Here is a 22,895-nt window from a genome sequence, read left to right as displayed (position 1 = left end):
AGAGGCAGCTGCTAATTCACTAGGCAGGGGCCATCGCACGTTTCCCCCCCAGGAGCGGGAGGTCCCCATGTCCCCACAGCCCAGGAAGGCCAGTAACAGCAGCCATGTCCCGCTCTGCCCACACCTGGCGCCATCGAGGCCCGATGGCTGCCGGCCACCCTCTGTGGTAGTGTTTCTCCTCAGAGCATGAGAGGGATGGCAGCGTCTTGGGGGCTGTCAGGGTCCCACGTTGCCTGGGAAGTTTGTGGGTTTGTGACATCTGTGGGTTTTTTCTCAGTTTATCCCCGTTTATTCAGGGGGTGACCACTTGCGCCTCACGGCTTGCCCTGTAATGGCGGCTCCTCCTCCACCCTGGGTTGTCGTTATGAGGGAACACACCGGCACCAGGGCTCGGTTGGGGTCTGGAAATGGCCCCAAATAGCCTTGAATACTTGAGGGGACCACGACAGCCCCGGGTGCCAGCAGAGCCACCCCGGGGTGCCACAGGGATTCAGCTGAACTCTGTCACCAGCCGGTGTGTCCCCCCGCCCCGCGCATGGTTCTGTCCACCGGCTCCCCCTCGCGGCCCTGTGGGTGATTCCCTCCCGCCCTCTCCCGATGGTTTCGCCCAGGTGCTTGCTGGGCGTGTTTCCCCCCACCCCCGCAGCGTGAATGGTCTCTCCCCTTCCCCAGGGCGGTGTTTAACTCTACCCGCCCTCCCCATTTCAGGGTCCTCCCTGTCCCCCGGCCCACGCAGGCACCGCCGCCTCGGCGCCGCTTTCGCGCCCCACTCCATGCCCCTCAATGCTAGTGGTTTGCTCCACCCTCCCTCCGCCCGGGGCGGGATGATTTATTCCCTCCCCCCCCAATGGTCTCTCCCGCCTCACACAGCCCCTCCTCCAGCCCGCTAGACCCCGCCCCTTCACAACGTCACTCCCCCCTCCCGCTCGCGATTGGCCCATCCGCAACGCCTTGCCCGAAGCGACCAATGGCGGCCCTCTCCCCGCCCGGAACCAAGATGGCGCCGCCGAGGGCTGCGGGCGGGCGGCGGTGAGGCGGCCTGCGGGGGGTCGCCGCCTTCCTCCGCGTTCCGCCGCCGCGCCGCGGGGCCGGCCGGCCGGTGGGCTCGCTCGCTCGCTGGCTGGCCGGCCGGGCCCGCCCCTCCTTTCCCCTCCGCCATGGCGGCCGAGAGCGGCAGGCAGTTCTGGAAGCGGAGCGCCAAGCTGCCGGGCAGGTGAGCGCGGGCCCGGCCCGGCCGGTACCGGTCCCCCCGGTCCGCCAGGGAAGGAGTGCAAGCGCCGCAGCCCCCTTCCCCAGCTGGGGGAGCGTTGGGTAGGGGAGCTGGAGCAGCCCCTCTGCTTTGGGAAGGGGCTGTCGGCGGCACCCACCCTGGTTATGGGGCTGGGGGCCCCGGGGTACCCCCCTGCAAGGGTGGGCGGGGGGGATACCGGCGGTATTTACTCCAGCTCTAGGGCAGCGGAGCTGGTTGGGGGCCCCGGGGTCGCCCCCTGCAATAGGGGGGATGCCAGGGGCACCCCAGGCTGTGGGGCAGGGGAGTTTTGCTGGAGGAAGTTCTCTCTGTGCGAGGGACAAGGGCAGCGCCACGATTGCCCCCTCATCTGTAGGACAGCGCAAGGCCGTATGGGGGCTGGGGGGACCCTGTGTGCACCCTCTGCCCCATGGGAAGCAGGGTGGAGGGGGGCAGGGCCTTGAAGGCCCCCCTGGGCTGGCCTCAGAGCCAGGGCTGTACCATTCTCCTTTCCAGAGATGCTGAAGAAACGTTATCCCTTCCCGAAGCCCTTAGAGGTGTCGCCTTGGGTGGCAGCAACTCCGTCCCAAACAAGTGCCCCTGCCAACGCACGTGCCCCCCTGTTATGCTCTCCTGTGTGGGAAGTCACTCCTGGTCCACCTCTACTCAATACGAGGGACTGAGGGGGGCTCTCTGTGTGCACCTCTCCAGCTTTGCTTCCTCCGGCCGTGATGTCCCAATTCCTGTTGAGGCACCCACACTCACCCAGGGATGGGTGAAACAAGTGAAATGCCTGATTCAAGTGGTGTATAGGAAGAAGAGGCTGGTGGTGATGAAGGAGATGCTCCTTACAAGGCTCCCTTGGGGAGAGGGCACCCACCTCTCTGGGGAGGCTTTCACAAGTGCTGTTCCCATCTGGTGCTCCTCACGTTTGCTCTCATTTGCCTTATCTGAACCGTGCCCTTCCCCGCTTCGTGTGCGGACGCAGTCTGAAATGCTTAGTTGGCTTTAAATCCTGCTAGGCCAGTTAAATCTCTCTTTCTAATGTGCTTTCACTTGGTTCTTTGTCGCTGTGCCGGCTCCCTCAGGTTGGTGGGACAATACAGGTCTGTGGCAAGCAAAGGGAAAGCAACAAGCACAACACGTTCCTCCTCTTCTGCTCATGGGGGCAGAAAATGCTGTGTTCTCCCTGGGTTATTTTGTCTCCTGATTGCTCCCATCCCTCACCCAGAGGTCACAGCCGTGCTTCTAGCTGGTGGTCTTAGCATCTCGCTTCTGCAGTGGGGTGACTTCGAGCTTTGGCTTGGAAAGCTCAAACCAGGTGAACCGGTCTGGTAGGCAGCTGGTCCTGCCTAGACAATACACTCCAACGTCAAGTTTTTGGCAAAGTTCTCCCCTGCTCCTAACTGGCTGCTTGGCAAATATCCTGCTGTCCAGGAGCCTCGTTACCACCTCTAAATACCCTGCGCGCTGGTCCTTTGTAGGGAGTTACTGACAGGTCTTGGGCAACACAACCATGAAAGGTGGAGGGGGGATGTGCTGCATCCATGGTCGCTAGATGTGAAACTCCCTTTCTGCATTTTTGTCTGAGCTTTGAGAGGTCTTGCTGTACAGATTCTTGGCGCTCTCCTTTCTCAGCCCTGACAAGCTAGCAGAGGGAGGCTTTGTAAAGATTTGGAGACTGTTAGCTTCCTTTTCTGTGACACTTTGTGCATTTGGTCACCGAGTTTTATTAGCTTTTAGTTGGTGTTTTTTCCCTGTAGATCTATGGTGGCAGAACGAGTAAATGTTTTTTCGTGTTTCCAATACTGCCCTGTGGTTTTTGCATTGGGAATTCTCGCCCCAGTAATTTTCTGGGGATGCGTTGGCAGGTTGCTCTAGTGTGTTATCCTGTGTGATGGGTTGTTTATTTCCTGCTCTATAGAGAGATGGGCAGTCAGGTTCTAGTGGGGGGTATTTAAATGCTGTTTTAAAAGGAGAGAAGCAGAATCTGCTAGGAATAGATATATTCTGTGTCCGAAGTGGCACTGAGGTTTCATGGGTATGCTTTCTGCTGCAGTGTCAAAAACCCACACTCTGCGATGATCTCCTCGTGAGTGGTGTAACACAGATACTACAGCTGTTGTACCAGACACTGAACACAGGGTAAAAAGAAATGCCGGTCCCAACGAGCTTAAAAGGAGACAGGATAGGGGACTTGTCCAGTCAGTTTGGGAGCACAGTGTCAGCTTAGATCTTGGTTCCTGTCTCAGTGGTGTGTTTGCTGAGAGGTAGTACCTGCCCTGAGCTTTCTGTCCGTGCAAAAGTCAGGTGAGGACAGCTTGGAGACAGCAGATTCATCTAGCCAAGCAGTATCAGGGAAAATCAGGCAAGAGTAAGTAAAGTTACTAAGCATCATTTGGTGGTATCACTCCCTTCCCTCAATTTTCTCAGCTGTAAAAGTAGGGTGTGGTAATGCACCTTTGCGTGGAGCTGTAGTATCTGCTGGGAGTCAGCTACAAGGGCGTGAGCTAAAGGAGGGGGATCAGACATCGAGAGTGGCACAAACTTGCCATCTGGTAGTTGTGCATGTGCTCGTGTATCTTAGAAATCACCTGTTGCACACCTCATGGCATTTGCACTCTTCCTGTCCAGCCTGTTACACCCTCTGCATGGGTGGATAGGGCAGAGAATCAGCAAAGATGGGACAAACATGGGGTGAACCCGCTCCATGCAGCAGTTGGAGGTCACTGATGCAGGATGGTGGTGTTCAGCCCTGCCTTTGTAGCCTGCTGGAAATGAGACTGTCATCTTCAGCCGCTTGTGTGGGAGCACAGGCTGATGGGCTGTGCAAATAGATCAGCTCGGGTTGCTTTGTTTGGGGGAGCCTGGGTTCAAATTCCTTAAGAAGAGCTGCTTGGGAGGTGGGACCCTCTGCCGCTGTAGCAGCCGTTAGCCAGTGAAGGCATCAGCCGATTGCTTCAGAGCCCCAGGGAAGGGTTTCCTCACCCAGAGCTGGCTGCCACATCCCCTCCTCTATCTCTAACACACATCATTCGTTTGGCTTGTGAAGTTCAGGCCTTCCCTCATGAATCAAAGCGGTCACCCGTCAGCAGCGCGTGGATCCCTGCACAGAGAGGAACAGCGTTGCGACTGCTGTCACGAGATGGTGTGAGCTTGGTGCTGGGTATTGGAGAGGCTCTGCTGGCTCCTTTTCTGCAAGGAGCTGCCATGAGTCATTGGGAAGCAACGCTGATCTGGAGGGGCTGTTTTTCTTACTCCTGTTAATCTGCTTGCTATGCCCACCCACGGGGGTGCCTCTGCTTAATAGCTGTCCTGATTCCTAGATGCTAATTAGTCAGCAAACTCTTTCCTAGGCTTGATCGCTGGTGGGTAAACACAGTGAGCCTTTTCAGCGCTTCCAGCCACGAGGGACAGCCCCTGCAGCGGCGAGTCCACCCCTCGCCGGGCTTCACCACCAGGATCTCTCTGTGCTGTGGTTGTTTCCAGCCTCTGCCCTGGATCTCTGCATCTCTACCCTGCCAGCTGGGCCTGTTGCTGCCGCTTCCCCAGCATCAACTGGTTCCCAGTGCACTTCCTAGCTGTGCCAGGCTGCTGTCCCCTCCTACACAGCTGGGCTCTGCTCGTTTTACTGCCGGGCACCATCTGCAGCTCCTGGAAACCAGGCCAGCTCTGTTGACCCAAGAGGAGCCTGTCCCTAGTGTGCCAGCTCTGAATGGGCCCTTGTCTCCACCATGGGATGCAGGACCATGCTGTGTACCAGGGGATGGGGAGGACTTGTTTTCCAGAGATGGTTTTTCAGGGTGGGGTGGCTGTGAATAGTTACCCAAATGGAGGTAATAACTTAGGATCCCTGTCTCGTGTCCAGAGCCTGTAAAACTAGTGAGGAGCACTTGTCTAGCAGTTCCTCCCGAGGTGATGCTCCCCATGTAGTGCCTGCAGCTCTCAGGCTCCCTGTCCCACTAGTCCCGCTCCACAGGGAGGGGAGCTGAGGGACTGAGATGTGGTGACTCATTTCAGGCCACATAGGAAGTAGTTGATTAAGCTGGGATTTGGACCTGAGTCAAACTGTGTACCATACCAGAGGCTGCTTCGCTGTAGCATTGGCTACGAGCCTGAGAGCCAGCATGGGGTTCAAACCCTCAGGTGTGTTGTGGAGGAGCCCCAGTGTTGCTGGCTTCCCTGTCCCGCAGGGCTTGGAAGTGTGAATTTCCAAACCTGGAAATCCCCTTGATGGAAAAGAGACTGAACGTCAGTGTGTAAGGCAGGGAGACTGAGAGACATGGTCACTCAGAGTGAATCGGTGGTGCAGGGAAGAGCAGATCTCAAATCCCAGCTCAGACTGTAGAAAGCCTAAGAGTTTAAACAAGGCTTCTGTTTGCTGGTGCAAAGAGCAAATCTTCAGCTGAATGTGGTGCTTTGGATCTAAGGCTTTGAAGACAGAAGGTTATTGAAGTTGGTTTTGGTCTCTATTCAGCTTCCGACAGCAGGCAAGAAGTGTGACCCCAGTCTAGGCTAAGGAGATTATTCCTGGGTGCTCTGTGGGTTTTTGCATTGTCTTTTTTTTTCCTATCCTCTTCCTGCAGCATTCAACCTGTCTATGGCGCACAGCATCCTCCGCTGGATCCCCGGCTCACCAAAAAGTAAGTGTTTATCTTCTGGAGATGCAGGCTGCAAGGCTTTGCAGGTTTTTGGCTCAGTCCTGCAGTAGGTGGAGGTCTCCAGCATCCTCTGGCACTGTGATGTTCCAGTGGAGAAGGGCAGCAGTGGCATGCGGTGCTGTCTTGAGCTCTGCAAAAGCTTGCAGGGAAAGCTTATTTGCTGGCACCCTTTACAGCCAGAAATCCATACTGTACCAGACACATCAGAGGGGACAGGCATATTTTTTAGCAATGGTGTCTGAGCCCTCTGCTCCCCTTCGGAGACAGAAGAATTAAGGGAAGGGGAAGTAAAGCTGCCCAGCAGCTGCGACACTGCAGAATTGCAGCACCCTTCCCAGCAGGAAAAGGCAGAGCTGAGCTGAACTGCCTCCTTGTCTCTATCTCGTGCTGCGTAGCGGTGAAGGTTCCCCCTTGTCTGTGACACTTCAGGTGGTGGACTTTGACTCCTGTAGCTTAAGGGTAAATGCAAAAGCTCCTCCTGTGCCTGAGAAAAGAACCAGGCTGGTCTGTCTGCTGGGAGCCATTGCAGCTGTATCAGGGGTGTCCACAAGTGCAGACTGGCTCCATCCAACCTCTGACATGCCTCTCCCAGGTCACAAGACTTTTTTTGGGTGTTATCTACCAGTTTCCTCTAGGGTGGGGGGAGGTAGACCTGGAGGAATTGTATGTCTCTCCCCTTTGCCCTTCTGAGCTGGGAAGTCTGGCGCCTCTCCAGCTGTCTGCTGGCGCTGTGGCCTCTGTGCCCTGCCATCACACCAGCTCAGGCTCTGCCTCCTGGCAGGAGCAGCCCGGAGAGACTTTACAACGTTCCTTGGGTTTGGGAGGAGGAACAGGGAAACTGGAAAAAGGGACTGGCTGATTGGAGTGAGGACATAAGGAAGGAAAGAAAATGGACTCGTCTGACAGCATTGCTTTGATACTGTTTCTCTCTGGCTCCCAGCTTCATCAAGGACCGCTCCAAGACCAACGCACTGCCTATGAAAAGCAAGAAGGCCTCCAGCTTTCATGAGTTTGCCCGCAACACCAGTGATGCCTGGGACATCGGTGATGACGAAGATGAGGACTTCTCTTCTTCCTCTTCTTCTTTGCAAACTCTGAACTCTAAAGTGGCCAAGGCCACGGCTGCCCAGGTTCTGGAGAACCACAGCAAGCTGCGGGCAAAACCTGAGCGGGCCCAGTCCACTCTCAGTGACATGCCCACCAACTGCAAGGTCATCAAGTCCAGTAGTGAGGCCCAGCTGTCCAGGACATCTGGTAAGAGCTGTTTTCATGAGCAGCCTCCTGCTCTGGTGCTCTCCTGCTTGACTGCTGAACTCAGCCACTTGCTGCTACTCACATGTTATGGGTGAGAGGCTGTGACACAGCCTGTAAGCTCAACAGAGGCTTTTGCCTCCTTGTAGTATCCTATGCTCCAAGGAGCCATTTTTGGAGTCCTGGCCTTAATGCTTCAGTGTCCTTTGCTGCTCAATATCCTGTATACAGGCACGTCTGTCCCAGAGGATCCCGTGTTCTGGGTCCTAAGGGATTTTGGAGGTCTGTTAAGTTCTTGCTTGGGCTTGCTCACCTTCTGCTTCCTTTGTGCCCCAGTGTGCTGCTCTTAGTAAAGGTCTGGATGAGGCCCTGTAGAGCCCAGGTCAGTACAGCTTGGGCAGGGAACTGGGCAGCATCAGCCCCGGCTCACTCTGTCTTGTCACAGGCAGACGGCTGCCTGTGCTGTGAAAGTAACCCAGCAGGTCCCTGCTGCCAGCAGGTGGCATTGGCAGCCCATGACCTCCTCTCTCTGTGCTAGCAATTAGCTTGATCACTATTTAGATAAGAGGTGAGCAGAGGAGATCTGAAGGTCAGGTCTGGGATTCCCACAGCTTCTTTTGATTCATCTCCTGTGTGTCCTTCTGCCCATGGCTTCGCATGTGAAGAGGGAAGTCTGATCCACTCGCAGCCAGGTGTCTGGATGCAGGAGGAAGGAAGGGAAGGAGAAAGGGGAGGGAAATGATGGAAGAGCCACAACAGCTGATCCATCAGAGTGGGCTAGTGGTGCTCTGTTTGCTGGGGCTGGGAAGAGAGGGATGAAATCTGCAGTGGCAGGTCTCTGACAGTGGTCAGAGGAGCGAGGTAGGGTTGGAGAGACACGATCTCCTTCCCCACCTCACTGCAGCATCTGCTCCTTGCAGAGGAGGCCTGTGTGCGGACCCCGCTTCAGAAGCAGCAGTCCCTTCCCCTTCGGCCCGTCATTCCACTTGTTGCCCGAATCTCTGACCAAAATGCTTCGGGCGCTCCCCCCATGACGGTGAGGGAGAAAACCCGCCTGGAGAAGTTTCGGCAGCTCCTTTCCAGCCACAACACAGACCTGGGTGAGTGTGGCAAAATGGGGGTGCCTGTGAGTGGGAAGGGGAAGGCAAAGGGGGCCTGCTGCCTGCTTCAGGTTGTAATTGGATCTGCTCCAGGGTGGAGAAAATGACTGCCTGCAGTTGCACCAGGTGAGATGGTTGCACAAACTGCTCTGCTGGCAGATGGTAATGTCCTCCACCAGCTCCCTGTCTGTTCCCAGTCTTTCTCCATCTGACAAATGATGGTTGTGATCACTGGGGGCTGTTAGGCTCTGCATGAGAACTGACGTTCCAGCACACTGGGGCCCCTGCAGCCACCAGTTCTGTGCCCAAGCTAAGCTGAAATCATCTCTACTGCCCTTGCTGCAGACCCGCATCCCCAGTCATTGCTAATGTGGAGCCTTCCTGGAGGCTCAGTGTCTCCAGAGCCTGCAGGAGCAGACTGGGCTTTCCTCTCCTTCTAGGTGTAGTGGTGCCTGGACGTGCCTAGGATCTAATCCATTGCCACCACTGTCCGTTTGCAGATGAGCTGAGGAAATGCAGCTGGCCTGGTGTGCCCAGAGAGGTCCGGCCTGTGACGTGGCGTCTCCTCTCAGTGAGTACTTGCAGCTGTGACGCAGGAGTGTGGGGGGAATGTGCTGAGACAGGGACGTGTGCTCCTAGACCTTCATGTGTCTCATAACCAGGTTTGCTCATGTTGTATCTGTGCCCAGCGTACGGGTGAGCTGTAGGGTTTTTTTTGGTCAGGGAGTGTAATTGCTACATTCTCTTTGAGCACAAAGCCCAGACTGGTGCTGGGAATGTGTGTGTCACTGTTTTGGGAAACTGAATCCCATGAAGCTGGGTTGCTCCAAGATCAGTAAAGGCATCAGGGGCTGGGAAAGCCAAATCCCATGAAAGCTCTTTCCCCAGCTCCTGAGTCTCTGTGCCTGATCATTCCAGGTGCACAGCTGACTGGTAGGATTTCAGGGGATGGTTTGTGGTGAGGGAAGAGGGTCTGCCCTGACACGGGTTTTCCTGCTGCAGGGTTATCTCCCCGCAAACATGGAGCGGCGAAAACTGACTTTGCAGCGCAAGCGGGAGGAGTACTTCGGCTTCATCCAGCAGTATTACGATTCCCGCAATGAGGAACACCATCAAGACACCTACCGACAGGTACAAGCCCTCTGCCTGTTGCCTGGCTTTCTGCCTTGGTTATATATACCTTTCCTCCCTCTTGCTGCTGCTTGTCCATGTGGTTGGGGTCATGCTAAGACTTCCTGTAGCTGTAGCTTCCTTCTCCTTGGGAGCAGGGCACCATGTTTCTGTTCATCTTCTTACAGGTATTAGTTTACACCTTCCCTAAATTGATCTAATAACTAGATTTCAGACCCCAACTCTTTCCCAGCTCTGGCCACCTGCCCATGCCTGAGCAGCAGAGACTGGAGATAAAACTGTAGGTGATTTTCTCAGTGCAGCTGTCATGTGTAGCCCTTGCTGTGCTTGTCAGCCAGTGCACCTCTCGCTTGGGGGGACACTGAGGGGTGGATCGTCCTCTGTTAGCCTGTGATGAGTTATTGTGCCCCCAGAAAGCACAGCTGGTGTGTGTAACCCACCTTCTCTTCCAGATACACATTGACATTCCAAGGACCAACCCACTCATTCCCCTCTTCCAGCAGCCGCTTGTCCAGGAGGTAAGGGGGAGTGCAGCTCCTGCCCCACATTTGCCGTGGGACATGTGTGTGTGGAGTTAGACTAGCACTGCCACTAGTGAGTTAGCTTTGTGGGGAAATTTACCTGGCTGACAGCTCCTGATGCAAATACCTGCTGAAACTGTTTGGTCTTGTCCCGTGTTTCTGAAAGACATCAGACTTGGAGCTCAGGGTTATGAGATCAGCTCTTTTGTGGCGAGATGTAGCCAAGAGTTGGTAAAAGACCTCAAGCTTTTGTTTTGAGACAAATTCAAGGCATTTGAACCAGAACAGGAGATCAGTTCTGTTTTGCTATGAAACCTCTTTTGTGTGAAGCAGTGTGTGAGAAACCTGGGCAGGGATGGGTTTGAGAGGTGCCCAGGAGGTGTGGGTATCTGTCCTCCTCAGAAACAAGCTCAGCGTGTGTATGTGGTACGTCAGAGTGTGGTGTCCTGGGGCTGGGGCATTCCGGAAATAGCACCTTGGTTGTTGGGGGAAGTCTAACCTGTTGGGAACTATCCCGATCTGTGATGTTTTGCTGGGAGTACTGTGCTGATAACAGAAAGTAAGTAGCCTTAGCTTTCCACGTGATGTTCAGCAAGGCGTGCTGCTCTGTGGTGGAAGGGTCTTAAGCTACCTCGATCTTAAAAAGTTGGATCTGCATTTCTTCAAGTGGAGGCTTTGATGAGGAGCCTGGGCTGCCTTGTTCTGTGAAGTGGGGGCTGGCCTGTGTGTGGGATCTGTGGATCATACAGGAGTCTCTCCTAGGACTTGCATGCTTCTTATCTTACCCATATTGCTGTCAGCGCATGATCTCTGCTCCCTGAGATTAGCAGTTATGCTTTTCTGCCTTTCCTTTGTGCACGGCTAATGCAAGTACCTGCTTTCCCTCATTCTTCCCTAGATCTTTGAAAGAATCCTGTTTATCTGGGCCATTCGACACCCAGCCAGCGGCTATGTACAGGGAATCAATGACCTGGTCACTCCATTCTTTGTTGTGTTCCTCTCTGAGTATGTTGGTAAGTGACATTTGCTGTTTGACGCACGGTGCTGCCTCTCGACCACGGTGTTTGAAATGGTGTGAAGTGCTAGCATCAGAAAAGCTTGCCTTGCTGGAGGGGATGATGCGTTCTTCCTTCAGCGCCTCTGCCAGGCTGGAGATGCATCTTGACCTCTTACTGTATCTTTGCTGCCTGGTTGAATCGACTTCAGTTTCATAACCTTGCTGAGCTCCACAGAAGTTGAAGTGCTAAGGGAGGATTTGCATTTGAATGTACTTAACATCCTTACAGCTTGGAGGAGAATGGGGTCTTTTAGGAGCTGAAGGAGTTTAGGGAAACCTCTGATATACAGAGTTGGGGGAGGGGAGAGTCTTGCTCTCAAAGCTTGGGCTTGGAGCTAGTTGTTGCTCTAGGAGGAATGAGTGAAGTATAAAGAGACCCTGCTGAGAATGTAAAACAAACTATTTAAATAAAGATTCGTGTCCTGTGCTGCTAGTACAGGTGTGTTTCTCAAGCTGAGAGTTTCAGAAAGCAAATTGACTTCTCCCTGCTGCTTTTGGCTTGCTTATCAGCCAGTTGCTTTTAGCCGGAGATCAAGTAATTTCCACCCATAGCATTTTTATTCTTTCTACAGCTCTAGCTGTGTTTTGGGGTTGACATTAATGCTGGGATGCTGTAATCCCTATGCCTAAAGGCTCTTCGTTTTCACTGTAAATAGAAGGAGAAGGGAATTTGTAAGGCTGTATTAGTGACAGAGAAATCCTGTCGAACAAATATTTTTAAGGTCTGATCCAAAGCTTATTGAGTCAGTGGAAGCCTTCCACTATCTAGCAAAGGCTTTGTAAACTAGTACTGATCTGCCTCTTCTGAGGTTGTTGTGAAGAGGTAATCCACCTCAGTTTCCACTGTGGTAGCTGGTGTGGTCAGGATTGATCCCTAGAAGTGCTGTTGCTCCTCACAGCCTGAAGAAGGCACAAAATGTGGCACTGCTACCAGCTGGAGTGAATTCCCATTCCTGGGAGGTCAAGACCCTGTCAGGTCTTAGCAGGTTCCCTTTGAGTGGCTTTTCCTGTGCCTTATTGCGTGAGCGGCATTGATGGCACTTAGTCTTGGCAGAGGCTGGTTGTCCAGGATTGTTTTATTGGCTTAGAAGTAGAGCTGTGCACAGTGAGTTATCTGTGCAAGAAGGGAGCTGGTCTGAAGCATCAGAGCTGCCTGCAGGTAGCTGGTATGTCTTCTTGCAGTCCTGCGCTGTGTTGGGTGTCAGGGCTCAACTCTCTCTGCATGTGGCTGCAGAGTTCATGCTGCATCAGACCTGTCCATCTCTTGCCAGGGTCATGCTTCTTGCCATATTCCAGGGCTGTTTTCACCCCTGACTGAAGCTTCCTCTCTGAATGTGGCCTTCCTGATTCCAGCTGTCTCTGAAACCTGTGTTGGAGGAAAACACTCCTCTGCATGAGACCCATTGAGTTGAATTTGGCCTGGCAACATCATGCATCCCTCTTGTCCCCAGAGCTTGGGATTGAAAGCCAGCCTTTAGGTCACAAGCAGTCTCAGTGGCTACCTGCTCTCTGGTCTGCCTGTGTAGCAGTGAGAGTTTAAGGACAAAATCAGTAATTGCCTTGAATGTAGGCGGGAAAGACCTGGCAGTGCTCATGGTGGCGTAAACCCTTTTGCAGCAGGATTTAAGTCGCTGGTTTGGAGCATTGGCTATTCTCTACAGCTGCCTTTACTGACAGGCCGCTGAAGAGCTGGTGCTGGGCAGGGCAGGTCTAGAGGCTCTCTTTGTGGGATCACTAATCCTCAGGATCCCTGGATCAGCCAAGTCTGCACTGTACCTGCGTTCTTGCAGCAGGAGAGCCAAAAGAGGCCTTGCACAGTTTGGTAATCCTTGTGCAGCATGTGTGAAGGGACAACTCACCTTTCTGTGGGAAGTCTTTTGTTCAAAGGAAATTCTGCTTGTATTCTTCAAGCTGTATCCCCCTTGGGAAGGGGGACGATCTGTGTGGCTCAGGCAACCCCTGCCCACAGAGCCACTGAGGGCTCATACACCTGTGTGTCATCTGAGGGTACTTCCACATTCAAAGGTGTGTGTACAACTGGCCTGGAAAATTTTCCCTTGCTTTTCGTTTAAAGCTGGCTCTGGGAAGTCGGCACCAGCCCTGGCTCCATACTCAAACCTCTTGGGTTTGCTGCCCCTACTCTCCTTTCAGAGCAGGTGTTTTGTTGACTGCAAGATGCTAGAAGGGACCCACTGTGCTGCCGGCTGGCTCATCTGCTTAGATGCCCACTGTCTTCCCTGAGCTGTTTGTGTTAGAGCCTTTGAAGGGCTGCCTCCCGCAGTAGCTGACTCGGCAGGACCATCACAGCTCTCCAGGGACCGTGGTGTGCATGTGTGATTCAGAACTGACAGGCGGAGGTGGGAGTTCACAAGCTGTTGACTTTGGTTAGCTGTTCAGCACAAGGCCAGGCTGACACCCTGGTCTTCTACTGTTCAATCTAGTGGCTTCTCATAAAGCAGTCTCACCACTGATAATGGGCTGGTCCCCATCTCCAAGTTCATTGTAGACTCCTAACGCATCATCCCATGCTTTGAGCAGGCATTGCATTTGCAGACAACCAATCAACTTTTCTACAGATCAGTTAAAAACCTCTCCTTGGGGCTTATCAGCTGATTAATGTGTCTGGGTGGTAGTGCCTCCGTTATATATCAGTTAATAGAACAAGGCCTAAAACATCCTTCAGAGGGCTTGATTGGCGTCCCACCAAAGGCTAGAACATGTCCATGAGGAAAAGGTGGGTGGTTTGCATAGGGGATGGTCTGTAGCTTATCAAGCACATTCAGGGAACAATTCAGCAGTTTCCTTCCATTGAAATGGATGCGAGCAATGAACCAACAGTCAGCAGTAACCCAGCAAACTCGCAGGCTCTTGTGTGCAAAAGGATTAAACACAGCTTGCTTGGGGTAGTAGTTAGAGCAGTTTGGCTGGCCATACTGCTGTGTCTTTGACTTGATGCCTTTCCATCGTCACCATAGAAGATATGGGAAGGAAGGGTGTATGCCTCTCTGAGTCCTGAAGGAGGTAAACAGACCAGTGAGTGAAAAACATTTGTGGGAAGCTATTTCTTCTAGCTGCCCTGGGATGCTCTGGGAACTGGATGAGCCCGTTATTAACCTGCATCTCCCTAGCCTGACTGAAAGGGTCCCGTTGATGTTGCTTCCCTCTTTTTTCTGAGCAATGCCTTGAATCCAGCATGTGTGCCCCTTTGACCAGCTTCAGAAAATACCACCTAGGCTGAAGCAGGGAGAAGCAGCTCTTCCCCAGAGCTTCCCATCACTGTATGTGAACTCCCTTGCCCCCTTTTCCAGTGCTAGTCAGGACCCGTTGCTTTTCCTGTACTTGCACCCAGTCTGAATGCAAAACTCATGCTTCTTCTAGGTGCTGTGCAGGCTGCTGTGAGCTTTTGGCATATGGGATAGATTTAACTGCTGAGTTTTCCCGTTTACCCTAGCGTGGCAAGCTGGCTCACCTTCTCCTGTGATGCTCTACCTGCCTCCTGCACATACATGGCTGCCTCGGCTACTTGGCAGCAAGCATGGGCACTTTGGGCCCCTGCCACTGCCAGCTCCATAGCTGGAGCTATTCCTCCTCCCAGCTGATCAATGGCTTCTGCTGCAGATTGCTGAGCACTGCTTGTTTTCAGCTGGTGCCGCTGTGAGGAAGAGCTCGAGGGAGGTGTTGAGGCTGCAGGAGCAGCTGAGCCTGCTGTTGCTGCCCTCTGGTTAGGATGGGCGCAGGCTGCCAGTACCGCTGGGGATGCAGAGCTTGAGCGGTGAGGATGGGGAGAGGCAGTGTGGCATCTGTGGACTTGGGGCAGGGATGACACCTCAGCACCTGCCGGAGGAAACCACGTGCCCCTTTTTCCAGGTGATCGGAGAGGGCCTGCCAAGCACAGGGATGCTGAGCTGTTCGTCCTGCTAAAACTGCCTCCCATCTCAGGTCCCGCAGCCCCTCCTGCTGCACTGAGTCAATCCCAGTTCTTGTGGCTTGCGTTTGCATTTAAAATGGTAGTGACAGAGCTCAGAAATGAGGTAGTGTCAGTGCTGGCCCCTGCACCCTCTCCCAGTGCTCTCTGCCCATCTCAACATATGACACCACTTCCATCCTTTATTCAAGGCCTTGCATAAGGGATTGTACCAGCTTTGGGACCTGTTTGGCATTTCACCAAGCCTCTAGAGGGGAGCAGTGCCATGGAAAGTATTGATCTTGCTCACTCCTAACTGGCTTTGTTACTAAATCCTAATTACGGTTAAATTAAGACTCTGTTTCCCTGTAAGCAGGAGCAGAAATGAAGCTTGGGTGAAGAGAAGGGGAGCCTTGTACCTGGGTGTTACTAGTCACACTGTGACTGACCCAGCTTGTTCTGAACTCTGTTTTTGCCCTGGACCTGTCACTCACTGCATGCAGTGCAGACTTGCCCATTACTGTGCAGAGCTGTGAGCTGAGACTGGGTTTAACTGTTCTCCAGGCATTTAGTCCTGCACTGAGCCCCAGCTGCCAGAATATGGGGAGACATTAAAGCTTCCCTATGGAAAGCAGGGATGTGGGAGGCTGGAGCCCTGGCTCCTCTGATCTGCTCCATGGCAGGCATTTGGGGCGGGGGTTCAAGTGGGACTGTGATGCCCCTTCTCCTGTGTCAGCCCTGAGCCCTGTTGAAATGTCACTCACAGGAACTTTGCTTTCCTCAAGCCCCAGCTGCCCTTGGGCACCCTGTGACACTGGCAGCAGTGTCCTGGCTGCCTCTAGCCCAGCTGCAGGCAGCTATCACTGTGCCGCTGGCTCCTTTTCAGTCCCTGTCGGAGCCATATGTTGAGTATCTCACTCCTTTCCACGGGGCCTCTTTAATGATGCTGCTGAGCAGATGTTTGTGCTGAGCCACACACTCCAGAGACCCGGGTTTTTTTTCAAAGCTTCTTGCAACGTGTGTTGGCTCATGCTGGGGATCTCCTACCGCTGTTTTGCTTTGACACTAGGGTGCTGGCAGGGTTGCTCCTCTTGTCCCCATACTGGTGCAAGCAGCAGGGTGTTCCCCATCACATGGGCAGGTCACCACATCCCCTTCTCCATCTCAGTCCTTACGCGTGGAGCTGCACGGGGAGGTCTGCTGCACAAGGCTCATTCCTGTGTGGCTGAGCCTGCCTCTCCCACCAGTCCAACCTGACTGTATGCATGTGGCCCTGTCCTGCTCCTTCTCCTGTCCATCCTCCTTACTCTGTGGGGGAATTTATCTAGGGAAGGAGATGGGTGTTAAACAGATTTTGCCTGCCTTTCTCATTACCTGTTTGAGAGTGGCTGTGGAGAAGCCAGCAAAAGAGTGGTAGTTTTGCATGATGACCTGCAACTGAAACACAGCTTTGTTGCTCTTTCTGCAGTACAAGATTGCCAGATTAACGCAGGTTTAAGCCCTTGCTTGTCCCTAAAGCTCCCTGTGGCAGTTTGCTCCAGAGCTGAGCTCTGCCCCAGAGGAGGGGCAGAGGTGGGAGCAGCACTGGAGTTGCTGGCTCTGCACTTCCCATCCTCCTGCGGGCAGGATCTGTTAGTGTCAGTTTTCACAGCGCTGCCAGCCTGCGACAGCTGCCCTGCGGTGTATCTGAGCCAAGAAGGTGGCCCGGCTCCAGCCCTGAGACCCATCTTCTCCCTCTTGCTCCTTTACAAGCAAGATCAAAGATGCTTGTTTGGATTTCTGAGCCTCTGGGTTTGGAAATAGGCCAGTTCAGCCCTGGCATCTGTTGATCCGATTTAGCGGCATGACAGCTCCCTCCGAGGTCTCCGTCAGCAGCGTGACAGCCGCTCTCCTCCTGAGGAGGAAGGGAGGGAGCTGCTGCATCGGCCAAGCCAGGAGGGCCAGACAAGTGTCTCCTGACTGTTTCCTTCCTAACTTCCACTGCCTTCCCTTGCCTGTTGCCCTCCACAGCCTCCAGGTTAAGGTGAGCTTGGCCTGGAGCAGGTGATCTCTGCTCCAAACTCAGCCAGCATCACCGCTGTCCCACCCTTGAGACATCTGATCTCTCCCTTGCCCTTCCAGGGGGTTCATAAGCCTATTTAAAGGCAAGGGCAACCTTTTGCACTCTGTGAGTACCCTTTGGGGACAGAGCTGCTACTAACCCTCGTGCTCTCAGGCACCTGGTTCACTGGGTTTGAAAAACAAGCTTGCACAAATCTCTGCTTCCCCTGCAGCAAGGCTCTTCTGTGCATGGGGTTGCTTCTGTTTGCTGGAGCTCTCCTGGCAGCCAGGCTCAAGGAGGAGGAGAAGCTCTATGAGGCTGAGCAGTCCCTCTTCCGTGAGCCCCCACTGTCAGGCTCCATACTGGATTTAACTCAGAGCCTTTTTGCTCTCCAGGAAGATGTCTGCATGCTTTTGGGTCCTTGCAACTGTGCCCGAGAGTCCTCCTCTCCTGTAGAGGTTTCTGAGGCTTTGGTAGTTCTTCCTCATGGGTCCTCAGAGTTGGCAGCCACTTTTTGGGTGCCCCTGTTGTGACTTGGTCTTAGGCTGGCACTGATGAATCTTATCTTTACCAAAGAGGGAATGGGAGATCAGCTCCCTCGTGCTACCCAAGGTCAAAAGCAGCATTTTCTTCCCTGGTTTCTGGTTGCAGTGATGGATTCACCTCTCCCGGTTCTCCCTGTGGTACCACCAGCTGGCAGAGACCTGCTGTCACCGAGGCGGGATGCGGTCCAGCAAGAGGGGTCCCATATGCCAGGAGCTTTGTCCATGTGCAGCCCTCGCCCCAGAGGGACAACAACAACGGCAGCTCTGTGGGATCCCTCCCACGGTCCCCTGGGGAGCTGGGCTGGGTTCACCTCATGGCCACTGAGTCTTTCGGGTCCTTCAGCCCTTCGCCTGGGTTGGAGAAGTAGCTCAGTGCATGGATGATGTGCTCTGTGCCAGGCAGGCCTGCTCATGTCATGCAGGGAGCCTTGTAGTGCCTCTTGCCCTGCCTTGGCTTGATAAAGCCCCTCGTGTCCCATGAGGCTCCTTGTGTCCCCCGTCCTGATGCTCTTCCCTCTCTATTTTGCAGAGGAGGACGTGGAGAACTTTGACGTGACGAACCTGTCGCAGGATGTTTTACGGAGCATTGAAGCTGATAGCTTCTGGTGCATGAGCAAGCTGCTGGATGGGATACAGGTGAGCCTCTTCTGGGGCTGCAGAGGTTTCTCTCCCCTTGCTGGGGTAACAGTGCAGTCATCTCTCTGTGTTTGGATGAGCGCTCTGTTTGTCCCAGCATTTGGGAGATTTTGCTACTTCACTGAGCAGAACCCATGGGTAAAATCCTGGGGAAATAAGATGCTGCGGCTGTCCAACTGGCACTGCCCTGACTAGGGACTTCATAAGCAGGCAGATGATCCTAGTGCTCAAGAGCCATGTCTCCTTGGCTCATGGTGATCTCAGCTCCCTGTGGAGCTGGGGATGTGGATTTGGTCGTTTCTAGCTGTTGTTAGAGCTGCTGCTTCTGACTTATGGCCTCTCCCCACAGGATAACTACACCTTTGCACAGCCAGGGATCCAGAAGAAAGTCAAAGCCCTGGAGGAGCTAGTCAGCCGGATCGATGGTAGGTGACAAGGAGATTGGAGCAGGTTGGAGCCTCTTTTGTCACAACAGCAGGAGGCCTCCTTTGCAAGTCGTACTCTCAGGGCAAGGGTAGACACTTGCCTACAACATGTATGGAAGCAGGGCAGGGTGGCGTCAGCCAGAAACTGCCTGGGGACAGGGTTTTTCTGGCCAGGTAGCACAGGGTGAGGTAGTAGAGGCATTTAGGAGAGCAAGGTCTCAGCCTGAAAGTGTGTGAAAGCCGGTGCATTGGGGGCAGTGCCGCATGCGGGAGCTGGGGCACTGTGGTCCCCGGGTATGTAAGTGAAATGTGCTGTTTCAGAGCAGGTACATAATCACTTTAGGAAGTACGAGGTCGAATACCTGCAGTTTGCCTTTCGCTGGATGAACAATCTGCTTATGAGGGAGCTGCCTCTTCGCTGCACCATCCGCCTCTGGGATACCTACCAGGTACGCAGGCTCCCACTGCCTTCCCTGCTTGGCTGGTCACTGTAGGGCCAGTTCCCTGTAGATGAGGGGATGGAGGTCTTCTGGCAGCACAGTGCAGCTGGGGAGATGAGGGAAGGAAAGCAGTGTGGCCCTGGGACATTTATAGCCAGCTGGGTGATGGGTGGCCCTGTAGGGTATCTGTGTCCAGGGAAGTCATGCTCCAGCTGAGCTGCAGGAGCTGACCCAGAGTTTTGCTGTCCACAGTCAGAGCCAGAAGGATTCTCACATTTCCACCTGTACGTCTGTGCCGCCTTCTTGATCAAGTGGCGGAAGGAGATCCTAGATGAGGAAGACTTCCAAGTAAGTCCCTGGGGCTGGGGATAATTGCCTGGGGCTAGAGGGGAGGGAATTGCTCTGAGTGGGAGCCCAGCACGGACACAGTCAACAGTCATCTCAAAGCTGGCTCCAAGATCATCCAGTCTCAGGATCTTTGCCTAAAAGTAATGTCTGAGCTTCAGCACTCAGGACAGAGAACTGAGCTGTTGGAGGGTTCAAGCATCAAATACCAGCTCTTCCCTGGGCTCAAGTTTTGATCACGGTAAGTCCCTTCATGTTTGCCTTCTGGTGTCCAGCTGTAACGCTATGGTAGCAACCTTCATCTCAAGGGATTTGGGGGCATCTGAGGTGCTTCACTGATTCGGATCTAGACACGAGCACATCTTAATGCTGTCTCTGAGCCTTTCAGACTTGTGAGTGTGGTGAGCGAAAGTTACTGCATGCTGCTGCCTCTGGTCGTGCCAGCCCCAAGCCTGCTCTGGAGCCTTCAACCACCCCAAACTAAGCACCTTCCCCTCTTTCAGGGCCTTCTGATGTTGTTACAAAACCTGCCCACAATACACTGGGGTAACGAAGAAATTGGACTCCTGCTCGCTGAAGCCTACAGACTCAAGTATATGTTTGCAGATGCCCCCAATCATTACCGCCGATAGGTGCCAGGACTCGACTCCCTCCTCTCCCCCGTGCTCACACCCCTGTCCTGGCCCAATCTGATCACTGTGGCATTTTTGTCGTCCCAAGTCCTCGGACACTCCGACCGGGAACTGCTCCTCGCTGTACAAAGCTCACATCGACTCTTGTCTTAACTCTTAACGTGTGCCTGTCTGCCACTCCATGCGCCTGGATGTGCCACTCCAACGACCGTCAGTATTTCACACCGTGCCGGTGGCTTGAGCCAGGGAGAGAGCCTTGAAGGGGCTGGGGGAGGACGTGGCGGGCAGCTTTACAGATAAACTGAGCTGAGGACAAAGCCCTCTTGTCCTCTCCACTCCCTACCCTGGGCTTGTCTGCCTGGGACCACCTTGGCTTCTCTGCCTCGTGTTAACCTGCCGCCACGTGCGCTGCTCCCTTCTCTCTTCTGACACCGCTCCAACTCCCAGATGAAAATGCCTTATCAGAGACCCACCTGGCCGGAAAAATCCTTCCCCCCGAGGGCAGCAGGGCAAGAAGTTTCTCTCAGGGCCTAGCTTCGCTCCGAGGGTCCGGAGACCCCAAGCACTTTGTGGGTTCGTGAGAGACCCCCTCACGCCTGCCCTCTCTCCTTCTCTCCATCCTCTTCGCCTCCCTCTTCCCCAGGGCAGCGGGGTGGGCATGGCAGCAGGGGGACCACTCCATCCATGTGCAGTTTGAATGATGCGCGCCAGCTTGACGGGACTTTTGGTGACCGATGTGCTGTCGGTACAGCCCCCTCCAGCACAGGGGGGAGGTGCAGGGGGGCTGGTAGGGGAGCAGCATCTCCTGAAACCCCTTTGCAAAGCCCCCGCTCCTCCAAGACATTCTGTGTATATTGTGTTCTTGTGTATATGGGTCAAAGATGTACAATATACGTCTTCTGTTTGTAGCAGATAATGATTTTATATTTATAATGTGCACCCCTTGTTCTCCCCATCTTCTCCATGCCTGGGAAGGATACCTGGGTACAGCGTCATTGGGCTTTGGACCCCTCCGGAGATGGGGGGCAGTTCGGAGCTGCAGGTATTTCTGCCCCACCGTGTTTTTGCAGTGTTGGATCTGCCAGGAAGATGTGTGATAGAAATATGTATCTCAAGGCTTCCCTTACAAAGAGGATTTGGGTGTTTAAAGGAGATGGGAGCTCCCAGTGGGAAGCAGGGGAGAGCCGTGCTGAGGAAACAGGGTATCTGGGCTTGTCGGCTGCTGGCATGTGCCCCTCCGAGCGCTGCAGGGCAGAGCTGTGCTGGTGCCGCCGGCGGGACTTTCCGGGGAGGAACGATCCTGGATCCAGCACTGGCTGCCCCCAGCACTTCCCGGCCATGCGGACACGTCCTCCCAGGACTTCCTCCGCAGGGCCGGCAAGGACCGGGCTGGCCTCGTTGCCGTCTGCTTTTAAGTCAAACCCATCGTGAATGTTTTAATGAGCCGTTTTCTTCCCGCAGGCAGGCGCCGTCCACGTCATGCCAAGGGCTGGATGCGGGAGGGCGTGGGGGGACGGATCCGGGCCACCCCAGGTTTCTCCTAGCGCTCCTGTGGGGTGATGTAGGCTATCTCGACAGGGTGTGGAGGTTTCTGGTCCCTCCGCTTTCCGTTGCTGTTCCTGGTGGGAAAAGGCGGCGGGCCGTGAGGCCGGCGCCAAGCATGTGAAAGGCAGAGCCTTGTTGCCAATAAAACTCCAAACAGTGTCTCAAAAAATTGCTTTCCTGACCTGGAGTTGTTTTTCTCAGGCATTTGGACTTTCACTTTATTTTTGTGTGTGCCTTTTGTTGTTTTCTCTGAGACAGGCCTGGTGGTCCTTAGTTTAATGTGATGAATTTAAAAAAAAAAAAAAGGGGAAAAAAAGGTAACAAAACCCAAAACTAACAATTGAACTGTGTGGTCTGGCAAGTATTTGTGGTGGGGTTGAGGGTGGTCAGTCCTTATTTGGCCTCGTGAGGGGCTTCAGGCACATCACCTACCCCCACCTTGTGCCTCAGTTTCCCCAGCTGTAAAGCGAGGGGAGCTTCTCTGTGTCTTGCTGGGGGACTTAGTGGTGGTGTCTGAGTTTGCTGTTGGTCAGAGCAGCTTATGGGAGGTCAAACCTTTAACTGCCCCCCCAAGTCACTTTCTATCCCCTGTTAATTACTTTTTAAAGTTCAATGGAGCAGAACAAATATAATTACTTCTGGGCGAGTCTAATTACCTGCATTTGTTGCCTAGGCTTTGTTATAATTGATTGTGAAGGGCTGGCTCTCCAGCTCCTTCCCCTGGGTCCCAGCGGGCCCACGCAGCTCCTCTCCCCATCCAGGGTTTGTGTCCCGTCATGGCCATGTCCTCAGCACCAAGTCGGCCCCCGGACCCCTCTCCTGGGCTCTGCTCCCTGCACCCCCTGCTTTGCAGAGAGGTTAAATCAGGGAGCCTTTAGTCTGGGGCAGGAGAGCCCATCAAGGTTGTTTCTGGCCTCAACACTGGCAGGAGCTGGTCTGGGTTTCAGACAGCCTTCCCTGACCGGGCCGGATCCTGCTGCAGGCTCAGCGCCCTTTTTGGAGTGAGTGCTCTGTTGTCCTTTGGAAACTGAGGCTGTTACAGCCAAGGGGTGACCATACCCCCGATCCTGCAAGGTGCTGAGCATCCCCATCCCACCCAAACGGGATTTCTTCTCCCAGCCTGGAACCATCGGCACGGCTCCAGATGAAAGCTCGGGTCCCTGCAGGCAGGGAGCAGGGTGTCCCTGGGGCCGGTGGCACTGGAGGGTGACCAGGCTGCGCTGCCGCGGCGGGGCCACCCCGCTGTCCTCTGCGTCTGTAGGAGACACGGTGTCACCTCCAGCCCCGCCAGCCCCAGCAGGACCGGGCACCCACCAGCAATTGGGGTTTCACCCAGGTTTTAGGAGCTGGAGGTCCTGTCTGGGGTGGAGCAAAAGAGGCAGGGACCCAGCGCAGGGAGTTTAACTGCAGGGCTCATTATTTCTCCTTCAATT

General features: G+C 54.3%; 1 protein-coding gene across 2 annotated transcripts; it reads left to right on the top strand.

Moving 5' to 3' along the window:
- Positions 1–949: 949 nt before the first annotated feature.
- On the top strand, positions 950–21,748 carry TBC1D22B (TBC1 domain family member 22B). 2 transcript variants are annotated; one of them, XM_075054920.1, is made up of 13 exons: positions 955–1,213; positions 5,815–5,871; positions 6,830–7,143; positions 8,061–8,240; positions 8,741–8,811; positions 9,243–9,371; positions 9,824–9,889; positions 10,791–10,905; positions 17,969–18,075; positions 18,425–18,500; positions 18,822–18,949; positions 19,193–19,288; positions 19,789–21,745. In XM_075054920.1, the coding sequence occupies exons 1-13, from the start codon at positions 1,158–1,160 to the stop codon at positions 19,915–19,917; spliced, it is 1,524 nt and encodes a 507-aa protein (XP_074911021.1). In that variant the 5' UTR covers positions 955–1,157; the 3' UTR covers positions 19,918–21,745. The 2 variants fall into 2 exon arrangements, with proteins under 2 accessions (XP_074911022.1, XP_074911021.1); XM_075054921.1 differs by lacking the exon at positions 8,061–8,240 and having other exon boundaries at positions 950–1,213; positions 19,789–21,748.
- The last annotated feature ends 1,147 nt before the right edge of the window (positions 21,749–22,895 follow it).

Source organism: Buteo buteo, chromosome 23 (genome assembly GCF_964188355.1).
Source record: "Buteo buteo chromosome 23, bButBut1.hap1.1, whole genome shotgun sequence".
Taxonomy (NCBI): domain Eukaryota; kingdom Metazoa; phylum Chordata; class Aves; order Accipitriformes; family Accipitridae; genus Buteo; species Buteo buteo.
Note: the sequence above shows the minus strand (reverse complement) of the source record. Positions and strands in the feature narration are given on the sequence as shown.

Coding starts and splice junctions, on each gene's coding strand:
- TBC1D22B (XM_075054920.1), top strand. CDS start 1,158: ATGGCGGCCGAGAGCGGCAGGCAGTTCTGGAAGCGGAGCGCCAAGCTG. Junction 1,214..5,814: donor AGCGCCAAGCTGCCGGGCAG/GTGAGCGCGGGC, acceptor CTCTTCCTGCAG/CATTCAACCTGTCTATGGCG. Junction 18,076..18,424: donor AGCTGCTGGATGGGATACAG/GTGAGCCTCTTC, acceptor CTCTCCCCACAG/GATAACTACACCTTTGCACA.